Source organism: Salvia hispanica, chromosome 5 (genome assembly GCF_029641045.1).
Source record: "Salvia hispanica isolate PSC_SH4W2 chromosome 5, Shi_PSC_v1, whole genome shotgun sequence".
Lineage (NCBI taxonomy): Eukaryota > Viridiplantae > Streptophyta > Magnoliopsida > Lamiales > Lamiaceae > Salvia > Salvia hispanica.
In genome coordinates this window covers 3,210,764-3,229,925 of record NC_142696.1, presented here as the reverse complement: position 1 = coordinate 3,229,925, position 19,162 = coordinate 3,210,764, and the positions used below count along the sequence as shown (strand labels likewise).

Here is a 19,162-nt window from a genome sequence, read left to right as displayed (position 1 = left end):
AAAATTAATACAATATAAATGATTATAATATAGTATTTGTAGTTATTAACAGCATCTCCAACGGCGGACGTCGCGAAAGTTCGACAGGACGTCCGCGACGTCCGACAAAAAGTTAATTTTTTTTTTATTTTTTTTTAAACACTCTATAAATAGGGCTTCTTGAACTTCATTTCATTCACACCACTTGTGTTAACAAGTTTCTCTCTTTAAACCTACAAGTTTCATTTCTACTAAAATAGAGTACAATAGGAACTCCCCCACCACGAGCGGAGGAAACACACCCACATTTCCCACCGAAACGGAGGGAAACTTTGAAGGAATGAATCCCCAAATGGCGGGGATGGCAGGGATTACTCCTCAAATGTTCTACAATATGTACAATTGGATGAGTCAGATGGATGAAATGATGCCCGGGCAGCCGGGATGGGCGGTATGACGCCAAATATGGTGGGGGTGGGTGGGATGATGCCCGGGGCAGCGGGGATGGGGAGTATACCGCCAAATATGGCGGGGGTGGGTGGGATGATGTCTGGGGCAGCGGGGATGGGGAGTATGCCGCCAAATGTGGCGGGGATGGGGAGTATGACGCCGGGGATGAGTGGGACGATGCAGCACAGGAGCCCGAGGACGCCTATGGAATCTGTCTATCGCCCATATATAGATTTGTTGTGTCACACCCGAACCCTTATGACGTATGCCCTTACTATAAATAAAAATCAAAATTTAGAATAAACAATCCGCGTGTCAACTACATAAAATCCACATATTATATCAGTTACATATTTCAAAACATTCTGAAAAGCAGTGAGACCCTCTCACCCCTCTATATACTACTCCCTCCGTCCCATGTTACTTGCACTTTTACTTTTCGGCACGTCACAAACTCCTTACATTATTTATAGTTGAAGTAAGAATTAATGCATTTAATTCATATGTTAGTTTAAGTTAAGAGGTCCTTTATTAAGTGACGCCTCATTATACTTAAAATTCTAATTTAATTACACAAAAAAATCAATCCTAAATTTACGGCCTAAAATGAAAAGTGCGAGTAGCATGGGACGGAGGGAGTATAAATTTATGCAAAAATGATGAGGAAGAGAAGTTGTCAAAATGCATCAACCGCCGACCCTTATAATAACTGTAACTCACATCAACCCACGCATCATTGATATCTTATTCCTGAAAAATATTAATGGTTTATATGAGCCACAACTCAGTGTATATAAACCTTACCTTTAATTCCGCATACAAATATCAAACACAGTCATTCACCAACATATATCACCGGAAGTAATAAATATCATAAACAATTTAATCTTCATATGCATATGCCTCTCCGTTCTTTTCATTATTATGTGACAGATCAAGCCTGATATCTGCCCGGGATTTCCATTGTATACGACCCGAAGGTTCCTTTCAATTATTTGACCTTTCCACGAAAGCCCCTCTTTGATTTGACCTTTCTATGAAGGCCCATCTTTGCACATTTTCTTTTGTTAGTGGGTCCATTATCATTTAATATGACCCGTAGAACCCAGGGCAAGACTGTCACATATTCTCTTTAATCCAATGATTCAAGTAATTCTAATGTCATATAAAATATATCAATTGCATCACTGACATATCCATTGCACTATTCACATACCCACATCATATTACACTATCACTATCAAATAACATATAACTATTTCAGGTGTAGTTCAAATATTCACTCCATTTTAACCTATAGCAATCCATTACATAATATATATAAAATTAAAAATGTGATTTATACACACCTAATTATGACGGATATTTTTACCGAAGTCGTGATCATTCTGACTCCTAATTTAAAAGCTGTGATCCTTTCTTATATTTGTATGTCCTCCCTCTATTTTTCTTCTAAGTTTTTCCCAATGTATTCCTATAGAATATATATAGTAGAAGTATGAAAATGTCTCTGTTATTTGCCGACTTACTAATTTGAGAAATTTAAAAATAAATAGAAGTTATCTAGTTTTACTTTATCTAATTAGATGACACTTGTTGTTTGATGAATTTTAAGATGACAACTATTGTAACTATAAGGTAACATGTGTGCTAGTTTTACTTTATCCAATTTGTATTAATGTATAACTCTCAATAAATATAAAAACAATAAAAATCAATGTGTACTAAAATAAATCACTGCATGCACCCATAATTTTAATGAAATACAAATATATGTATAATGAAATACAAATATATGTATTAGACATGTACGTGTATGGAATATCCAAATTTCAAAGTAACTAGTACATATATGCATTTCTAATGCAAGCATGAAATCAAAATTGAGTTATCTAGTTTTACTTTATCTAATTAGATGACACTTGTTGTTGTTTGATGAATTTTAAGATGACAACTATTGTAACTATAAGGGAACACGTGTGCTAGTTTTACTTTATCCAATTTGTATTAATGTATAACTCTCAATAAATATAAAAACAATAAAAATCAATGTGTACTAAAATAAATCACTGCATGCACCCATAATTTTAATGAAATACAAATATGTATTAGACATGTACGTGTATGGAATGTCCAAATTCCAAAGTAACTAGTACATATATGCATTTCTAATGCAAGCATGAAATCAAAATTGACTACTTCATGGTGAGAACAACTTATAATTTACATACTATTATTTATAGCTATATTAATTTCCCAGAAACAAAATAGAAAAATTGATATCCCAGGTGATGTCCATTAATTCAAAGGACAATAAAATGTGCAAAACATAATAAAATGCACAAATATGCAAATATGATACATGTTTCTGATTATGGATGTCACATGTTGTCCGACGATTCCCCTAATACTATTCCGGAGACTCAATACGCCGACATCAAAACTTTCTCTTTTGAGGAGTTGGGGCTATCGCAGATCCGTGAGACTCCCGATGAGGCGGAGCCTGCTGCAAGGGGCAGGGGCAAAGGCAAGGGCAAGGCCAGGGGCGGGGGAAGGGGCAAGGGCAAACCCCCGGGCTCTTCCTCGCAAACGGGGGCAGAGGAGGAGGAGCGGGGGAAGAGGTTAATCTGGACCGTGTGGAAAAATGTCGCGCTTGCGAAGGCCTGAGTCGGTGTAGTCGAAGATCCCTATGTCAGGGCGAACCAGTATATTGACCGATTGTGGCATCGCATTAGTGAGGCTTACCTCACACTCAAACCGGCTGGGACGAAGCCTCGCACTCCCGAGCAATGCCGGAAACAGTGGGATCGGTTGAGGCCCAAGCTTAGTCGTTTTGCCGGCCTCTACCAAAATAACCTGCGCATGGCAACCAGCGGTATGTCTGAGGAGGATGTGAAGAACCGGGCCTTGTCCCAGTACCCCGACAAAGAATTAAAGTTCAAAGAGTTTGACCAATGAAAGGCCTTTCTCGTGGTCAGGAGTTCGCAAAAGTTTTGTGCGGGTGTCGACTCGGGCTGGAAGCGGACGAAGATCAACTCTTCCGGTGAATATAGCAGCAGTGCTGGTTTGCACGAGCTCCCCAAAGCCGAGGATGTGTCCCCGCTACCACGATCAGACTCTCGCCGTCGTCGTCGCCCGATGGGGCAAAAAGCTGCGCAGCGGATGGCGAGGGGAAGCGGCAGCCGCAGCGGGTCCTTCGAGGTCCAATCGGAGGCCCCTGAAGCCCCCAGATGAGTACGACCGTCTCGCCCGCGCACAGCTAACGAAGACCCTGAGTCAGAACATGCATAGGTGGTTTAGCACTCATGATCCTGTGTACAAAAGGATGTGCAAGGATGTGATCGACGCATGTCGGCGCGATTTAGGAATGCCACCCATTGATGATAATGGCGTCGAGATTGGGGGCGGGGACGTCGGAGGCGGCAGCGGCACGGGCGACGGGGACGAGGACGAGGAGGAGTGAGAGCCGAGGGTTGTATTTCTCGACTTTTTATGATTATGTAATTTTTAAGTATTATGTAATTTTTTTTAAGTATTATGTAATTTTTTTTAATGAAGTATTCGAATTTTCCCGTATTATTTTAATTCCGTAAATTAAATAATTGTGAATTTTATTTTATTGCGGGAAGTCCTAGTGGGAAGTCCTAGTGCTGGGGAAGTCCTAGTGATGTGATAGTAGAATGAGAAGTCCTAGTGATGATGTGGCAGAAAATTTTTGTGGGAAGTCCTAGTAGGAATGGCGTCATCGGAGATGCTCTAATATTATACAATCTCCCATGACAATTCAAAATCTAAAATATTGTAGGAGAATGCTCAAATGATAATGTTACTCACTGCCCACATTAACCATAAAAGCAACCAACATAGAGTTTATAGACTAAATGAGTTTTCTATTCTAATATAATAGTCTTTTGGGAATGAATTCTCTTGTTTAGTACGTAACATTGGTGCTTTCATTGAGAATCCAAAAGTTGTGGTTGGCCAAATAACTCATTGTGACCAGTGAGAACTCGGAATGGTGGTCCGATAAAGAACCAGTCGTGACCAATGAGGACGTTGGTCCTTAAGGGGAGTCGATTGTTACGAATTAAATGTCCCACACAACTGTATAAGTTCCCTTGTTTGGTATGTAACAAGTACTCCAAAACTTATCTCATTTTAAGTTTTAAATCAAAATTTATCTATTTTTAGTTTATACGAAAATAAATTAAATCATTTTTTGAGATTTTGTAAGTGTAGAAAGTAAGTGGATATGAACTATGAAGTATTTCTTATTTAAGTTTGAGTTTATCGCAAATGATTTAAAAAAAATTATTATTTAATAATATGAAATTTACCTTAAAATTGGTTTGAATATAGTGTAACTAGGGTTACACTTAGATTTTTGATGGACCTATGTCTTGGTTCGAAAATGGTCCAATTAAAGTTTGCTTAACCAACGAGTGCAATACAAACCCAAATCTAATAATATCATTATTTTCCGGTTTAATTCTAGTCACATGTCGAATTAAATACTTAAAAAATAGTTGAGTCAAAAGATGAATAACCACTTGAATCACATGCAATACTCTAACTTTTTTTTAATGATCGGGTGAATATAAATTTAAGGGCCGCATCATAGGAGATTCAAACTCGACTTTTGGGCTCAGGCAATACTCGACTTTCTTTTTTATACATAATAGTGGTGTTCGGTTTTCATAGTAAAATAATACTCCATACTAAGATATAATCTAGATTAAATTGTGAGATTATTTTAGTCATAGGGAATTAGCTATGACTAATTATTCCATAATTATTCATTTAGAATTGAGTTGTGATATTGTATCCTGTGAACCAAGCACACAACATATTTAATCCTGAAATACAATTTTGCTAACCGAACACCCTCAATGTGTATTTAATGCCATTTTGTGTATATAAAAAAGGAAAAATGTTTTAGAGACATAATGTCTCCAAGCCATAATGCAATATTGAGGTTAAAATAGTCATTTTAGATTGTTTTAGATTTTTATTTAAATTCATGTTATATTTATTTACTTTTTTACCCTTTATATTAAAGTATTAATTAAATATACTTATTTAAGGACATTGACACTAATTATGCGATTACAATTTTATTAGCATGCAATCCTCATATTTATGATGGCAGTTTTTTTTATATCTTATTGCATTTATTTAAGGACACATATTTAAAATAATAAAATATTATATTTCATCGAATCTATATATTTAGTGTACATTTATTTACCTATGAAATAATAATATATTTTATTAGAAAATGAACCATATAACAGATTTCTTATCAAATTAATTTTTACAAATTTTAATTTACATAATTTAATAAAATAATTAGCTCTACAAAGTATTAAAATTTGTTATCTTATTTTATAAATAGTAAAGAATTAGATTTACTATGGCCAAAAATAATTATTTTATAATTAAACTGTAATTTTTAATATTGATAAATTTAATTTTATAACTTTTTTATTTAGAAGATTCTTTATAAGGAGTATTAAAGCTTTTAGCTCAATTCACGATAACATGGTATGCATTAAAATTTGATATATAATGTATTAATACTAATTGAGTTTAATATTTTGATTTTAAAAAAATTTAGTAATATTAATATTAATTTTTTATTTTCATTATATTCTTAAGATTTGGAACATTAAATTCGAGCCTTAATCAAAAAATGTTTACACGTTCTAAACTCATCTCTTTAATATGTTAAAGACATGTGAATTATATTTTCTATTTTTCTTAATAAAACATTAGAGTTCTTAAATCAATTCACTACTATATGTGTTAATACTAATTGGGTATACTATTTTGAATTGTACCGTTTCAATAAAAATAATCACATACTTAATAAAAAAAATCACGTATTTTTAATTAATCTATTTAATATTATAAAAATATAGAGTTAATGTTTTCTCTTTTTCTTTATAAATTATTAGAGTTATAAGATCATTTACTATATTATGCAATAAATTAAAATTTGATACATAGTATATAATAATCATACTGATCGAGTTTTTGGATATGATTTTAATTCTTTACGTTCAAAATTTAATTTATTTAATTCTTAATATTTAGAATGCTATAATCGAACATCTATAAGAAAATAATCACATGTTCTTAACTCATATATTTACTATTTGAGTTATTCTCTTTTTTCATAGTATAAAATATTATAATTCTTTGCTCGATTCACTATATCATGCAAACAACTAAATTTTGATATATATGATAGTACTAATATTAGTTGAGTTCACGGTTTTGATTTAAAATTTTTTATAATTTTAATTTTAATTCTTTTGCATTCCAAAATTTTAGTTACTTCAAATTATTAATTTTTTACCTAAATTCCACAACTAAATCAATCAATCACTTATTTTTAAATTTTTTAAAACGTGTGATTGAAAATAAATTTTTTAAAACGTGTGATTGTTTATATTCTTAAATTTTAACATCAATTAGTAGTTGATATATAATAGTAGTACACTAAAATGAATTAAAATGTGAATAGAAGTCTCATCAATTATTTTTATTTTAAACAATTCCTAAAATTATGGAATCTAATCTTCTTTATTTTGGAAAACAATAGTAACATATATCTTGATATATACATGTGGGTATTTATACAACTTAAAAATTTAATAGCTTTTAAATGATAACACTAAGAAATTTGAATGCAAATTTATTATTTCGTTGAATAATAACACTAGGAAATTGAGTGCAAATACATGTAGTTATTTCCATAACTTATAGTTTAAATGATTATTTACAACCAATAAAATAATTTGATTTGAATAACTATTTTTTGTTGAATGATAACACTAAATATATATAGTCATTTATATAACATAAAATTTAAATATTACTATTTAATATCATTTTAATTTATTTAATATTAGACATCAAGTATTTTTTATAACTTACAAATTTTATAATTATTTGATAATAAAATATTAGATGACAATGACTATTATAATTATAATTTACTTTTTATTTTTATAAATTAAATTTAGTTGTTTAGAATTTATGAATTATTTAATAATAAAATAATTATATATAAATACTCATCAGGTAGCGAAAATAGTTGAGAATTGGTTAAAATTTTGACTAAAAAATGTGAATCTTAATTAATAGTACTTACCATGTAATTAGTTATAGATAGTTAATTTGATTAGCTTTCCTTCCTTAATAAAAATAGTAGTTATTTCCTTTTATCTAAAATAAGGGTATATTAGTACATATTTAAATAAGATTATGGAAAAAGTGACATAAGGGTATTATGGCTTAGAGACATTATGTCTCTAAATCACTACTCGTAAAAAAGTATGGATACAACAACAAACAATGTAATAGTCTTTTCCTAAAAATAAAAACACTTTTCTCTTTTTTGGTTCATTTCCTAAAAATAAAAACTTTACATTTTAGGGAATGAATTCCACAATCCATTAATAATAATTGCACTATTTTTTTTTCTCTTTCTCTCTTTTATTTTCCCTTTTTTTTCTTTCTATCTCTTGTCTTGTTGATTTTGCATAAAAAAAGCCGTGTCGTTTTCAAAGATTTTATATTTAGGAATTGGAGAGAGTACGATTGTTATGACTTAGAAAATGGACAAGTGACTTAGAATATAGGTAAATATGATTTCAAAATCACTTAATTAGTTGAATTAACTAAAAATCCATACAAAACTAAAATGTTATATATGCATTAAAGATTAATAAATCACTTAATTAGTTGATTTTAATAAAACTTGTGCCTAAACATACAGCAGTCAAGAAATTAATTAGAACAATTTGAAAATATAATTATTGAATGTATATAATTTGGCTATTGAGCATTTTATTCTTTCACACCATAGCACAACAAGCTAGTTTTGTTACCTAACAGGAATTACTAAATTTTTTAAGGGCATGCTTGGTATGATGGAATGGAATGGAGGTTGGAATAGAATGAAGATATGAATGAAATGTCAATTTCCTTGGATTTCCTTTGCATTTTCATCCATTCACTCATTCATTCCATCACACCAAGCAAATGAATAGAATGAAAGTAGAAATCACATTCCATTCCACCATTCGATTCCATCATACGGTTAAAGAGAAGCCAGAAATTCTTCACACCACATCACACATCAACATGCAACAACCATATATATATGCAAAACGCATGACTTAAATAAAATGCGCTCTAAAATGATGGTGATCAGTCTAGCTTAATGCTCCACACATAGACACACAACCTTTGCTGTTAAAACGAAATAATTTACTGAACCATATACACTTGGAAATGCCAACAAGTTCAATAAATATCGTCTCAAACATCTATATTTACATATAGTGTTTGTTTTTGGGGAGTGGGGATTGGCTTTTTATGTGACAAAACGAACATTGGGATGGTCTCCTGCGTAGTCTTTGATTAGTTATGGCTCTCAATTTCATGTGCCACTTCCCTTGTGAGCTTGTCGGCGCGGTCGTCGTGTCCACCGGCGAATGTGTAGACACGAAATGCAAACTGGAAGGCCCTCCATAGGATCTTTGATGATACACTCTTCCCACCACTATTGTGTTCTTTTATTGCTTCTTTCTTCTCCTGCATCAGTCACATGACTACATTATAAGTTTATTAGTTTATAGAATATGAACTTATGAGTTTGTGTTGGAAAATAATAACTGACCTTAAGAGCCAGCTCCATGCAGCTAGAAGAAAAATCAACCATCATTTCTTTGATGCGTACTAGGATTCCGAAATCAAAATTGATTTTCTGAGCTTGGAATCTCTTCAGCTCTTCGTCTTTAGTCCGCTCTAGTGCATCAAGTTCTACCTTGATCTGGATGTGGCAAAGATAATTAGTGAAATGGAAAAGGGGTGTTGGTTAATTGGCAGTGATGAGACTTACCTTGTTGAAGTAAGCTTCAGCTTTGTCGAGGAGTTTGCCAGCAGGTGCGACTATTTGCCAGTTGCGCAGAGTGGTTACGATTGCATCTAACTTTAGATACAGAGTTGCTGACATCCTTATAGCTTCCAGTTTCTTGCTTGGGAAATCCTCAAATCTTGCTAGCACCTGTTATGTATTATCACTCAGTGAAACTATAGTATGATTCTTGATGAATGAATTGATGATCAAACCTGAGTTTCATCTGTAAGCTTTTCGAGGTGAGATTCTACGTGTTTGTGGAATTTGATGAGCTCGGCCATGTCGGATGGCTGGAAGGACCCGATGGAAGTTTTCAACTCCTTTATCACTGCCTCATAATTCTTGACATCTTCTTCAATTTGTATGAAATATGCTGACCTGAGGGAAATTGTGTTTCAGGATGAATTCATGTCTCAAGACTTTTGAAAGAGATGATTATCATATATTTTGGCGAATACCTTTTCGTCATCTCTGCCAATGCATCGGCCATTCCTTGTTTCCCTCCATTGGAGGTTCCTCCTCCGACTTTAGCCTTTCGCCCTGCTGATTTTCCATATGAAGCCAATCCTTCTACTTTGCCTTTGAGAGTTCGATACAGATTTCCCATGTGTGAAGACCTCTTCAATTTGGTTGTTGATTTCTTTGGACTAAGGCAGGCAGGCCCGGGAGGGGGTGGTGGAGCTGATCTGTTTAATGTTGGTGCCAATGGTGGCTGCCTGTTTGATGCACCCATGGGTGGAGGAGGAGGCGGTGGAATAGCTGGTTCGTATCCCTTTGATGCGGTCATCGTGAGTGGAGGAGGTGGAGGTGGAGGTGGAGGGGGTGCCACTGGCAACCTGATTGGTGTACTACTGAGTGGCGGAGGCAATGGCGGTGGTGGAGGGGGTGCGACTGTCGAATTGCTCGGTGTCATGAGTGGTGGTGGAATAGGCAACTCAAGAAGTGTTTGCAAACAAGGCCTCACCATCATGTGTGGAGTTGTCTGATTTCCACCAACACCAATCAAGTTTCTTCCATGTCTTCTTACAAGAGAAGAAATCCTTGTACCATCATTTTGAGAATCATGAATAACAACATCAATCATTTCCATTCCTCCCACCACATCATCCTTATTGATATCATGATGCTCTCTCTGTTCCTTCTCCAAATTATTTATGTTTTTAGGATCTTGGGAAATAGCAATTACATGAGGAATCATATGGAATGAGAGGCGCTTCATGTCCATGGGGCTTAGTTTCCCACCTCTAGCCGACATGAGATCATGGGGTGAATACGACGCCCCCTTCTCCGAGCAAGTTGGAGAGTTCCACGCTCCTTGAAGGATCGAAGTAGGAGTCATCGGAGATCCACAATACGATGATCTGTTATCAAAATAAGAGGCAGACAACACCTTTGAAAATGCATTTCCTGCAGGGCTGTAGTCACTCATATTATCGTCGTCATCTACATCATCCATCTCATCACACAGCCTCCCCCGTGCTAGCTTAATGACGTCTTCGAGCATCAACACAGCTACAAAGTGACAAAAGCAAGAAACATTTTATCCACTTGAACAGATTGATCACATGCTACTTGAGGCCAACATACAACATACAGATGTGCTCTAACTCAGAGTGTTGCAATTTCATTGAGGAATCATATCTGCATCGGACCATCCACTTCTCCGTTGTCCACAGATCTCCAAGCGATTGCAGAGTATTACAGAAGACTTTCAGAGCCTGCCCCACAATCAACACAGCCAAATTACACTTTACTTTCTCTAACAGTAAAGACATAGGGAACTCCATGAGCTTGAATAGTTAAGTAAGGTAACCTTATGAATGTCCGCGTCCTGAAATTCTGAGGCCGGTTTGATCTCAGGATACCGTTGGAATATATCATGAAGGGTCAACACTAACAGCTGAGGAAAGACAAAGCAACAACATGAATTCCAAGTTCAACCAACCAAAGATCAACAAGAAGATTAGTCACCTCAAGCAGAGTAGCAGAGCCAGCGCAAGGTGAGAAATCAAGCAAGTCTCTGAAGCAGCCAATTTTGTCCCTAATCTCTGTCATGAAACCCAAACTGCCAGCCACTCCACGTGGACTACTAACCATTGGAACATTCATGACATTGACATTCCTAGATGTAATAATGCTTGGAATTTTTTTGGTCTCAATCCCACTTTTCTGCCATTTTCACCACAAATTTCCATGTAAGAACCATATTCCCTTTTCCTATATTAGTATCACATTTATTTGCTAGTGTCATTTCAGAACCACAAGTCAATAAACAGCATTGAACTCTCAACTAACACATGTGAAAGGAGATTATATCTTAATCATAATCATGATTTCTTCTGAATTACAAAAAAGATCACAATCAGTGCTGAAACATCACCTTGCAATAAATAAGTAGCAAAAAAAAAAACAAGAATTGTAAAAAAGATTTGGGAAAATTGGAAAAACAGTACCTGAAATGTAGAAGGCTTCTTACAGAACAGGAAAAGTGCAACACCAAAAAATGCACCAGCTGAGATGGAAACAACAATGAGAACTTTTATAGAGCTCTCAAAAAACTCCCTAAATTCATGCCTACTATTGATTAAAAAATTAAAGACATTCGCCAGCCCCCCATGGTTTGACAAAAACTCTGTGAATTGTTCGAAAGAATATTTATTTGAATAAACTATAAATAAAGAAATGATCAATATTCTTGCAGGGAACATTAAGACAAATTTTGATTTAATCCAAAAATATAAATAATTTGACAACGTGCATCCCAATGTCGTTTGTCACTTGTTGATGAATGAATCCCCAGTGGACAACTTTGTTCTTCTCCCTTCTGATTTCTCTTACCGGGGGAGAAATTGGGGCCAAACCCTCCAGATTCTCATTTACCTTTTTTTTTTAAGACCAATGCCGCGAATTACCGTTTTTTTCGCGGTTCAAGGGCCCTACTAATTTGCTGTCTAATTTATCTTTTCATAATTACTCCCTCCGTCCCAGATTATTCATCCCAATTTTCCATTTCGGTCCGTCCCACATAATTTGTCTCATTTCATTTTTATCATTTTTATTATAAAACTAATATATAAAGATAGGACTCACATTCCACTGACTTTTTCTACCCACTTTTCATTACAATTCTTAAAACCCGTGCCTGGTCAAAGTGACCCGAATTATCTGAGACGGAGGGAGTAGAAACTAAGTAGTACTACATTTTTTGTTTTCAATTACGTTAAATACATGGAATGAGAAAAATTGATACTCCTTCCGTCCGCCATCAGGAGTCGCATTTCTTGGCGACACCGGAGTGAACGGAAAAAAGTTAGTGAATCCCACTTGCGTATATTAGTTTTAAATGAAATGTGAGTGAAATGAGTTAGTGGAACGTGAGACCTTAATACCATTTATAGTAAAAATGAACAGAGATTCCTATTCGCGAACGGATTAAAATGGAAAAACCGGACTCTTATTCATGGACGGAGGGAGTATTGAATTGCTATGTAAATTTATTGAAATTTCCTAAGTATAAAAATCAAGTTTGAACATACTTCGAATGAAAGTACTTTAATTTTGTAAGTTAAAGAACCAACAAATTTTAAACTTAATTGAATAAGAAAGTCAAGATTTCTAAAAACTACAAAGGTGGAAGAATCCAAGCTTTGAAATATTCAGAGTTTTTGACACTCAAACAAAAATAGGAAAAAAAATCACCAATATTCCAATAAATACATGACATATGGAAACTGTATTTGAACGAGTATGTATATAAACAAACCTCAGAATAAGTTTGAAATCTCCAGCAGTCAACTTCAGTGTGTGGTGACACACGTATATAATCCATTTATTTATTGCAGATACACACTAAAAGGAAAATAAATAAATTGAATATACGATCTCAAAAAATGGCATATGCAAAGAACCAAGGCTATACAACAACAGCGAAGCTCAACCAGAGTGGAAGCCACAATGATCAAGCACAGCTCTCCAACCCGGAAAAAGTCTACTCCGCTTTGCTCAGATAGATTGTATTTTCATATGTAGGTCTTCACGATGATCGCAGAATCAGATTGCGGTGAGTTTTAGGCTGACTTAACTTTTTGGAGCACGGGCTGCACACGAAGATCTGATCCTGTCGAGCTTAGGAGGAGCTGATTTGCTTCCAACAGGAGGTTTCTTGGATGCTGCAGAAGACGAACCACTGATAGCTGACCTTTCAGCGATTCTCTTCTGGCGTTGGATCACCGCATCTTCCAATCTCTTGCGCTCCTCTTCTTCCTGTATGAGATCATAAGCATCAGGCAAAAAAGTAGGATAAAGAAGTTGATCTTTATGCAAATATGTAATGACTATACCCTCTGCAGCTTGCTCTTTTGAGTCAGTAGCCTACTTGCTGAAGATATCTTCTTAGTTTTGGAATAAGGATCTGGTTTTCCAGCGGGAGATCCCCCCAAAACACGAGATCTCCCGGGAATCTTAGCTGTCGGACCTGCATTTTTCTTGCCATTGGCTTGTTTACCATTGGCAACAACTTCCTCTGCAGCTTCACCATTCAGCTTGGCAAGGGAAGATTTTTTATCAGCTTCGTTGTAAGATATTTCGACTTCATAATCCATGTCCGGTGTCCAGGATGCACCAGATTCTTGTGACTCCCTTACAAGCATCATACAGAGATCATCAGGCTCAGCAGAGCTAGAAATGGCTGGATTTCCGTTTTCTATCTGGGGGGTGATGTCCATCTCACCATCCATGATGATGTCTGTTCTCCAGTTAGAGACATACTGATCGTCAACTCTTGATCTTGACTCTATGATGAAGGAATCATCAACCACAGAAGCTCCTCTCTCTGCTTCTTTCTTGACCATGTCGCTTGCGTAGGAGAGGGAGTCATGATTGACAAATTCTGATTGCCTTTGTGTTTGTGAGTTGACAATGAACCAGTCTTCCTCTCTTCTGTTCCTAATAGTGGTTGATTCTGAGGAGAAGTCTTGTAAAGCTCCCAGTGTGGTTCCTGATCCTCTGGATTGTTGTGTAAACAATGCATTCTCATTTTCAGAAACAGTTTTCTTCATAGCCGTTCGCATTTCTTCACCATTTGCAAAATCCATAGTGTGAGTGTTGCCACCATTCTTTCCCTCTCTATGAATCACAAGAACAGAATCATCACTAGTTGAAGGCTGTCTCTTTACTTTCTCAGATTCCAAGTGAAATGAATCGCTAGTGTTGTGTGAAAGACCACCACCATTGGAACTGTTCATCATAAATTGTTCATCCATGGGATCTCTAGCGTGATGATTCATTGTTTCACTGGGCTTCGAGTCTTCATTACTAAGGAGAAGATTCTGAAAAGCACCCCAAGGATCAGCAGACTTCCCTCCTTCAGAAACATCAGCATCGTTCTCAAGTTCGTGTTTTCCTCTGCTTTTACGTGCTTTAGGGTGGGCATGTTTCTCTAGCGATGCAATTGCATCATCAACCCCTTTTCTGATGGAGACATCATCAAGTGACAGTGCTTCTCCCGAAGACTCTTCAGAGTACTCATTATCTTCTCCATTGCGCCTCTGGGAAGTTATGTAGTTTATGTTACGGATAACAACCGTTTTGGAAGATTTCTTCTTGTTCTTCTTCCCCTGCTTCAGCCCCCTTGACGAAGGCTTCTTATCTTGTTCTTGTTCCTCATTTGAGTCAGTCCCAGCATCTGAATCACCAGAAGCAGTACTTTCATCTTCCTCAGAGTTATCTGCATCATTTGCATTAAAAGATTTCTCCTTCCTCCGAGATGATCTATGATTCTTCATTGAATTAGGGCCACCTGGAGATGGCCATCCCATATTCCCTGGATAATATTGCGGCATGCCTGGGTAAGGATAACCTTGGTACGCTGGCATTTGCTGCATTGGGCCTTGAAAGTTGTACATATATGGAGGAATCTGATTCATCCATGGCACATGTTGCATATTCTGTCCAGTAGAACCATTTTCTGCAACCGAGCAAACTCATAGATTAGATGCGCTAAACTCTATGCACGAGGAGTCATACCCCAGACCCAACATCCTCACAGCAATGCAAAACATACCTTTGCTCTTATCTGTGTCAGATAGAGGGTCGGAGGAGCCGGTTCTCTCAAGTGGCACAGAGAATCCATTGCCCTGGAAATTTTCACCTGTGAGCATAACTCCAGACGTTGCCAGATATGGGAGGTCAGTCATAGCTGATGCTTGCACTGCTGCTAATTCATCCATCCATCGATCATCTGAATGTTTCCTATTGTATAGCTCCTTGAAATCGGTGCATGCCTCCCTACAAGAGAATAAATTGATTACTAAGGTACAGAAAGATCTTTATGAAGCCATTAAAATTAGTACTAGAAAATAGTAGCACTAGTTGTTTTCCCCACTTAAATTCTATCAATTATAACTGGAAAGGTTGATACGACATTAACATTGCATGACCCAATCAACATTGTATCAGTTGTTACTTATGGCTACCTCACTAAATGATGTATGAAGATTCTGGGCATACCGAATCAAATAATTAAGCAAAGGTGAGATAATGTTTGTTCATTGCTTACTAATGCAGAAACAGGGAAGAAGTAGCAGTTGTTACCTTAGCCGTGAGGCTCCAAATGTATCAGCAAAGCATATAAGATCATCAATGTCCTCCATTTCATATCCAGCCACAACTGCACGGACATAAGCCATGGCTTGCTCTTTCAGAAGTAATGCTTTTCGAGTATCCATAAGACGTTGAAGACGAGCCCTTCTCAGAAGAACAAGTAAACGACTTAGTTTCTGGAGCTACAAGTGTAATCCACAGAGTTTCATGAGTGAGAATCAACTACCTAGAGTGTTCTCTCAGTTCAGCCCCATGATCTTCTTCTTCGGAGGATAACTAAACAGCCACGATAAACAAATTGAGTTGGGTGAACACTTTAAAAATGAACATCTACCTCTAAGTTTAAGTTTAAATACCTTAGAAGAATTAGTTGATTTCTTCAGGTTTCCATCTGCTGATATGTTCCCTAATAACACAATGTGTTTGATAAGTAAACTAGGAGTTGATTTACATACTCTAAACTTATCAACATTTTCAATATATCATGTATGTTAACTGGAGAGATAAATCATATACTACCAAGTATAGTCTAAGAGACAAAATCCACTATATATGTCCCTACTACATATGACATTCTCATTAATAGGGTATGCCTATATACCTTCCTCGTCCGCCGTAGGATTTTCATTAGATTGAGTTGAACTATCAATCTGCAAAATTTCTCGCTCTATATGTACAATTCTCTCAAGAATCTCGGGCGTGCTCACAAAACGTACAAATCTGCAGTTACAAATTGGTAAAAATAATGAGAAAAACATCATCTTTGATCCATAGCTGTAAATTTAAAACTTCACCAACGTACAATGTATATCCAAATATTTATTCTCTCTCAACGGCACACTCTTATATGGATATACCTCCAAGATTATCAGTAATTGTATATCTAATCGCCAAGACAAGTTCATAAAGATTCCACAGCAAAACAGTACACGGATCAAGCAATATGGAAGAAATAAGTGTGTCAATAATGCTACAATTCTCATCAATTTCACACCAAAATGCTAATCCAAATACATTTCTAAGCTCAATTATTAGTACAAAATTACCTTTGAAACGTGGCCTTAGTGAACCACGAGGCATCATCGCGTGGGGGGCGAAGAGTTATCGAATAACCCCCTTTTGGAATCTGATCCTTCGCATATTTCAAGTGAGCAACGAAGGGTTCCAAAAGCCCAGATGCCAATTTCTCGCTCTTCTTCCCGGAAAACACAACAAGATCGCATCTTTTTTCCAATCCAACGAACCCACACAACCGAATTTCTAATTAGTAACATCTAATTGGCCAGAATTGAGTAGAGAGTGAGAGAATTTTACCTTGTTCTTGTTGGGGTTAGTTGGAAGAGAGCATGATCGAGGATGGTGTTGGAATCCATGCTCCCACAGAGTGAGGAGAGAGAGAGATTGAGCTCTAAAGTTGGGGTGTATTGAACTGCAAGCTCATGTTCTTGAACGTGACATTCAAAAATCTTTTTTTGAAATCTTAACTGGACATTAGAGAGATCCAGCAAGAAGTGATGGAGCAGTGCACATGCCAAAGTGTGAGAACTCTTGTGTGTGTGTGTGTGTGTGTGTGTGTGTGTGTGTGTGTGTGAGAGAGAGAGAGAATAAAAGATGGTTGAGTGAATGGAAAATTTTCTGTGAGTAGATTAGGTGATATTTGGAAGTTGGGCCCACAAGCATATGTCCCCACCTTCCCTCCATTATTTTGCAATTACTGCTCAAATATTTATTCTTTGCCCACTTCCAAAATATTTTTACTAAATTTGTATATATAAGTGCATTTTCTACAATAGGAAAATAAAATAAAATAAAAACAATACTCCGTAATTACATAATTACTCCCTCCGTCCCAGATAATTCGTCCCAATATTCCATTTTCGTCCGTCCCATATAATTTGTCTCACTTCACTTTTACTATTTTTGATAGTGGACCTCATATTCCAGTAACTTATTCCTACTCATATTTTATTATAAAATTAATACTTTAAAAGTAGGACCCATATCCCACCAACTTTTTAAATTTATTTTCTATTAGATTTCTTAAAACCCATGCTGGATAAAGTGTCTCAAATTATCTAGGAGACTAGGACGGAGGGAGTATTGTTTACTTGAGTTAAAATTGTTCTCTTTTTAGAACATTGATCATAAATTGGTAATGGATACAAAAATATTCAATTTATCTGTGGATATTATAATATCTGATCATTAACCAGTTGTCCAATAGGGTTATAATTAGGTGGTACGTACATAGCATGAAAGATGACATGATTAGTAGTGGAATTTAAAAATAATTATAGCAATTAAATAATACTATGGGTCAAGCGTATAGGTTTGGTATCTTCTTTCTTTTAATAAGTACTTATTACTAGTATTATTCTTTTATAGTTTCACCATTTTGAATAGTCTAAATGTTTCTAAACCATGATTAATGATTCAATGAATGTACTACACTTATTCATTTTGTTAATACATCTTTGAAAAATATGATTTCATTATTTATCATGAGGCCGTGAAAATTAAATTTACTAAGTTGCCGAATAAATTTGCTGGATATTTTCTTTCCTACTTAAACAAGTTGGTTGGCTTGTCATTATTGATATGACATTTAATATTTTTGGAAATCATAGTTTTTTGACTTTATGTCCCTCTTTTAATTCTTTTTAAGATATGATTTGGACATTGTTTCTATTTTCATTTTCGATTTTCGATTTAGTTTGGAACAGGAGGTAGTTCACAAAGCAACTTGTTTGTACATTAACGAAATTAATTAATACGAAATTTGTTATAGTGTTGTTCGGTATAATTAATTAATTATAAACAGCTAAATGGTAGTTAGAAGTGAAGGCTAATTTTGGTTAGACCATCATGATCGATCTTGTTTTTGGGAAAATATTGTTCTTTTTATGGTTTTGGAAAACATCACACATTCAATAAAAGAGTGATTAGGTTTTTTTTAAAAATAGAGATCAGCATTTCATTAATCAAACATGAAGAGAGTGATTCTACATTCTAGATTTGGAATATGAAAAGTCCTCTTTTTTTTTTTAATTATAGTAAGTAATTAATAGATAATAATGTTACGTTAATATTTCAATATCATTTATCTTTTCTCAAAAATTGAAATTTAGAGCCAACCCAACAAAATAAGTGTACTGATTATACAGTATCAATTTTAAATTATTAATATTAATGAAAAAAGTT

The 19,162-nt window shown here is 35.4% G+C and overlaps 2 protein-coding genes across 2 annotated transcripts; both read right to left on the bottom strand.

Annotated features, from left to right (window-relative positions):
• Positions 1 to 8,708: 8,708 nt before the first annotated feature.
• Positions 8,709 to 12,216, bottom strand: LOC125198690 (uncharacterized). The gene is made up of 9 exons (XM_089058429.1): positions 11,815 to 12,216; positions 11,333 to 11,530; positions 11,175 to 11,261; positions 10,956 to 11,079; positions 9,820 to 10,873; positions 9,574 to 9,739; positions 9,344 to 9,508; positions 9,122 to 9,274; positions 8,709 to 9,036 (listed from the first exon to the last, which is right to left on the bottom strand). The coding sequence occupies exons 1-9, from the start codon at positions 12,067 to 12,069 to the stop codon at positions 8,863 to 8,865; spliced, it is 2,376 nt and encodes a 791-aa protein (XP_088914555.1). The 5' UTR covers positions 12,070 to 12,216; the 3' UTR covers positions 8,709 to 8,862.
• An 877-nt stretch (positions 12,217 to 13,093) lies between these two features.
• Positions 13,094 to 17,543, bottom strand: LOC125188700 (COP1-interacting protein 7-like). Its single transcript, XM_048085706.2, has 9 exons — positions 17,276 to 17,543; positions 17,008 to 17,184; positions 16,563 to 16,681; positions 16,318 to 16,367; positions 16,188 to 16,237; positions 15,953 to 16,105; positions 15,423 to 15,646; positions 13,702 to 15,326; positions 13,094 to 13,624 (listed from the first exon to the last, which is right to left on the bottom strand). Exons 1-9 carry the CDS (start codon positions 17,332 to 17,334, stop codon positions 13,439 to 13,441), a joined length of 2,643 nt encoding a protein of 880 aa, XP_047941663.1. The 5' UTR covers positions 17,335 to 17,543; the 3' UTR covers positions 13,094 to 13,438.
• Positions 17,544 to 19,162: the final 1,619 nt, after the last annotated feature.

Coding starts and splice junctions, on each gene's coding strand:
- LOC125198690 (XM_089058429.1), bottom strand. CDS start 12,069: ATGTTCCCTGCAAGAATATTGATCATTTCTTTATTTATAGTTTATTCA. Junction 11,262..11,332: donor GCTCTGCTACTCTGCTTGAG/GTGACTAATCTT, acceptor GTCTTTCCTCAG/CTGTTAGTGTTGACCCTTCA. Junction 10,874..10,955: donor CTCTGAGTTAGAGCACATCT/GTATGTTGTATG, acceptor GTCACTTTGTAG/CTGTGTTGATGCTCGAAGAC.
- LOC125188700 (XM_048085706.2), bottom strand. CDS start 17,334: ATGGATTCCAACACCATCCTCGATCATGCTCTCTTCCAACTAACCCCA. Junction 16,682..17,007: donor ACTAAGGCCACGTTTCAAAG/GTAATTTTGTAC, acceptor TTGTAACTGCAG/ATTTGTACGTTTTGTGAGCA. Junction 16,238..16,317: donor AATCAACTAATTCTTCTAAG/GTATTTAAACTT, acceptor GTGGCTGTTTAG/TTATCCTCCGAAGAAGAAGA.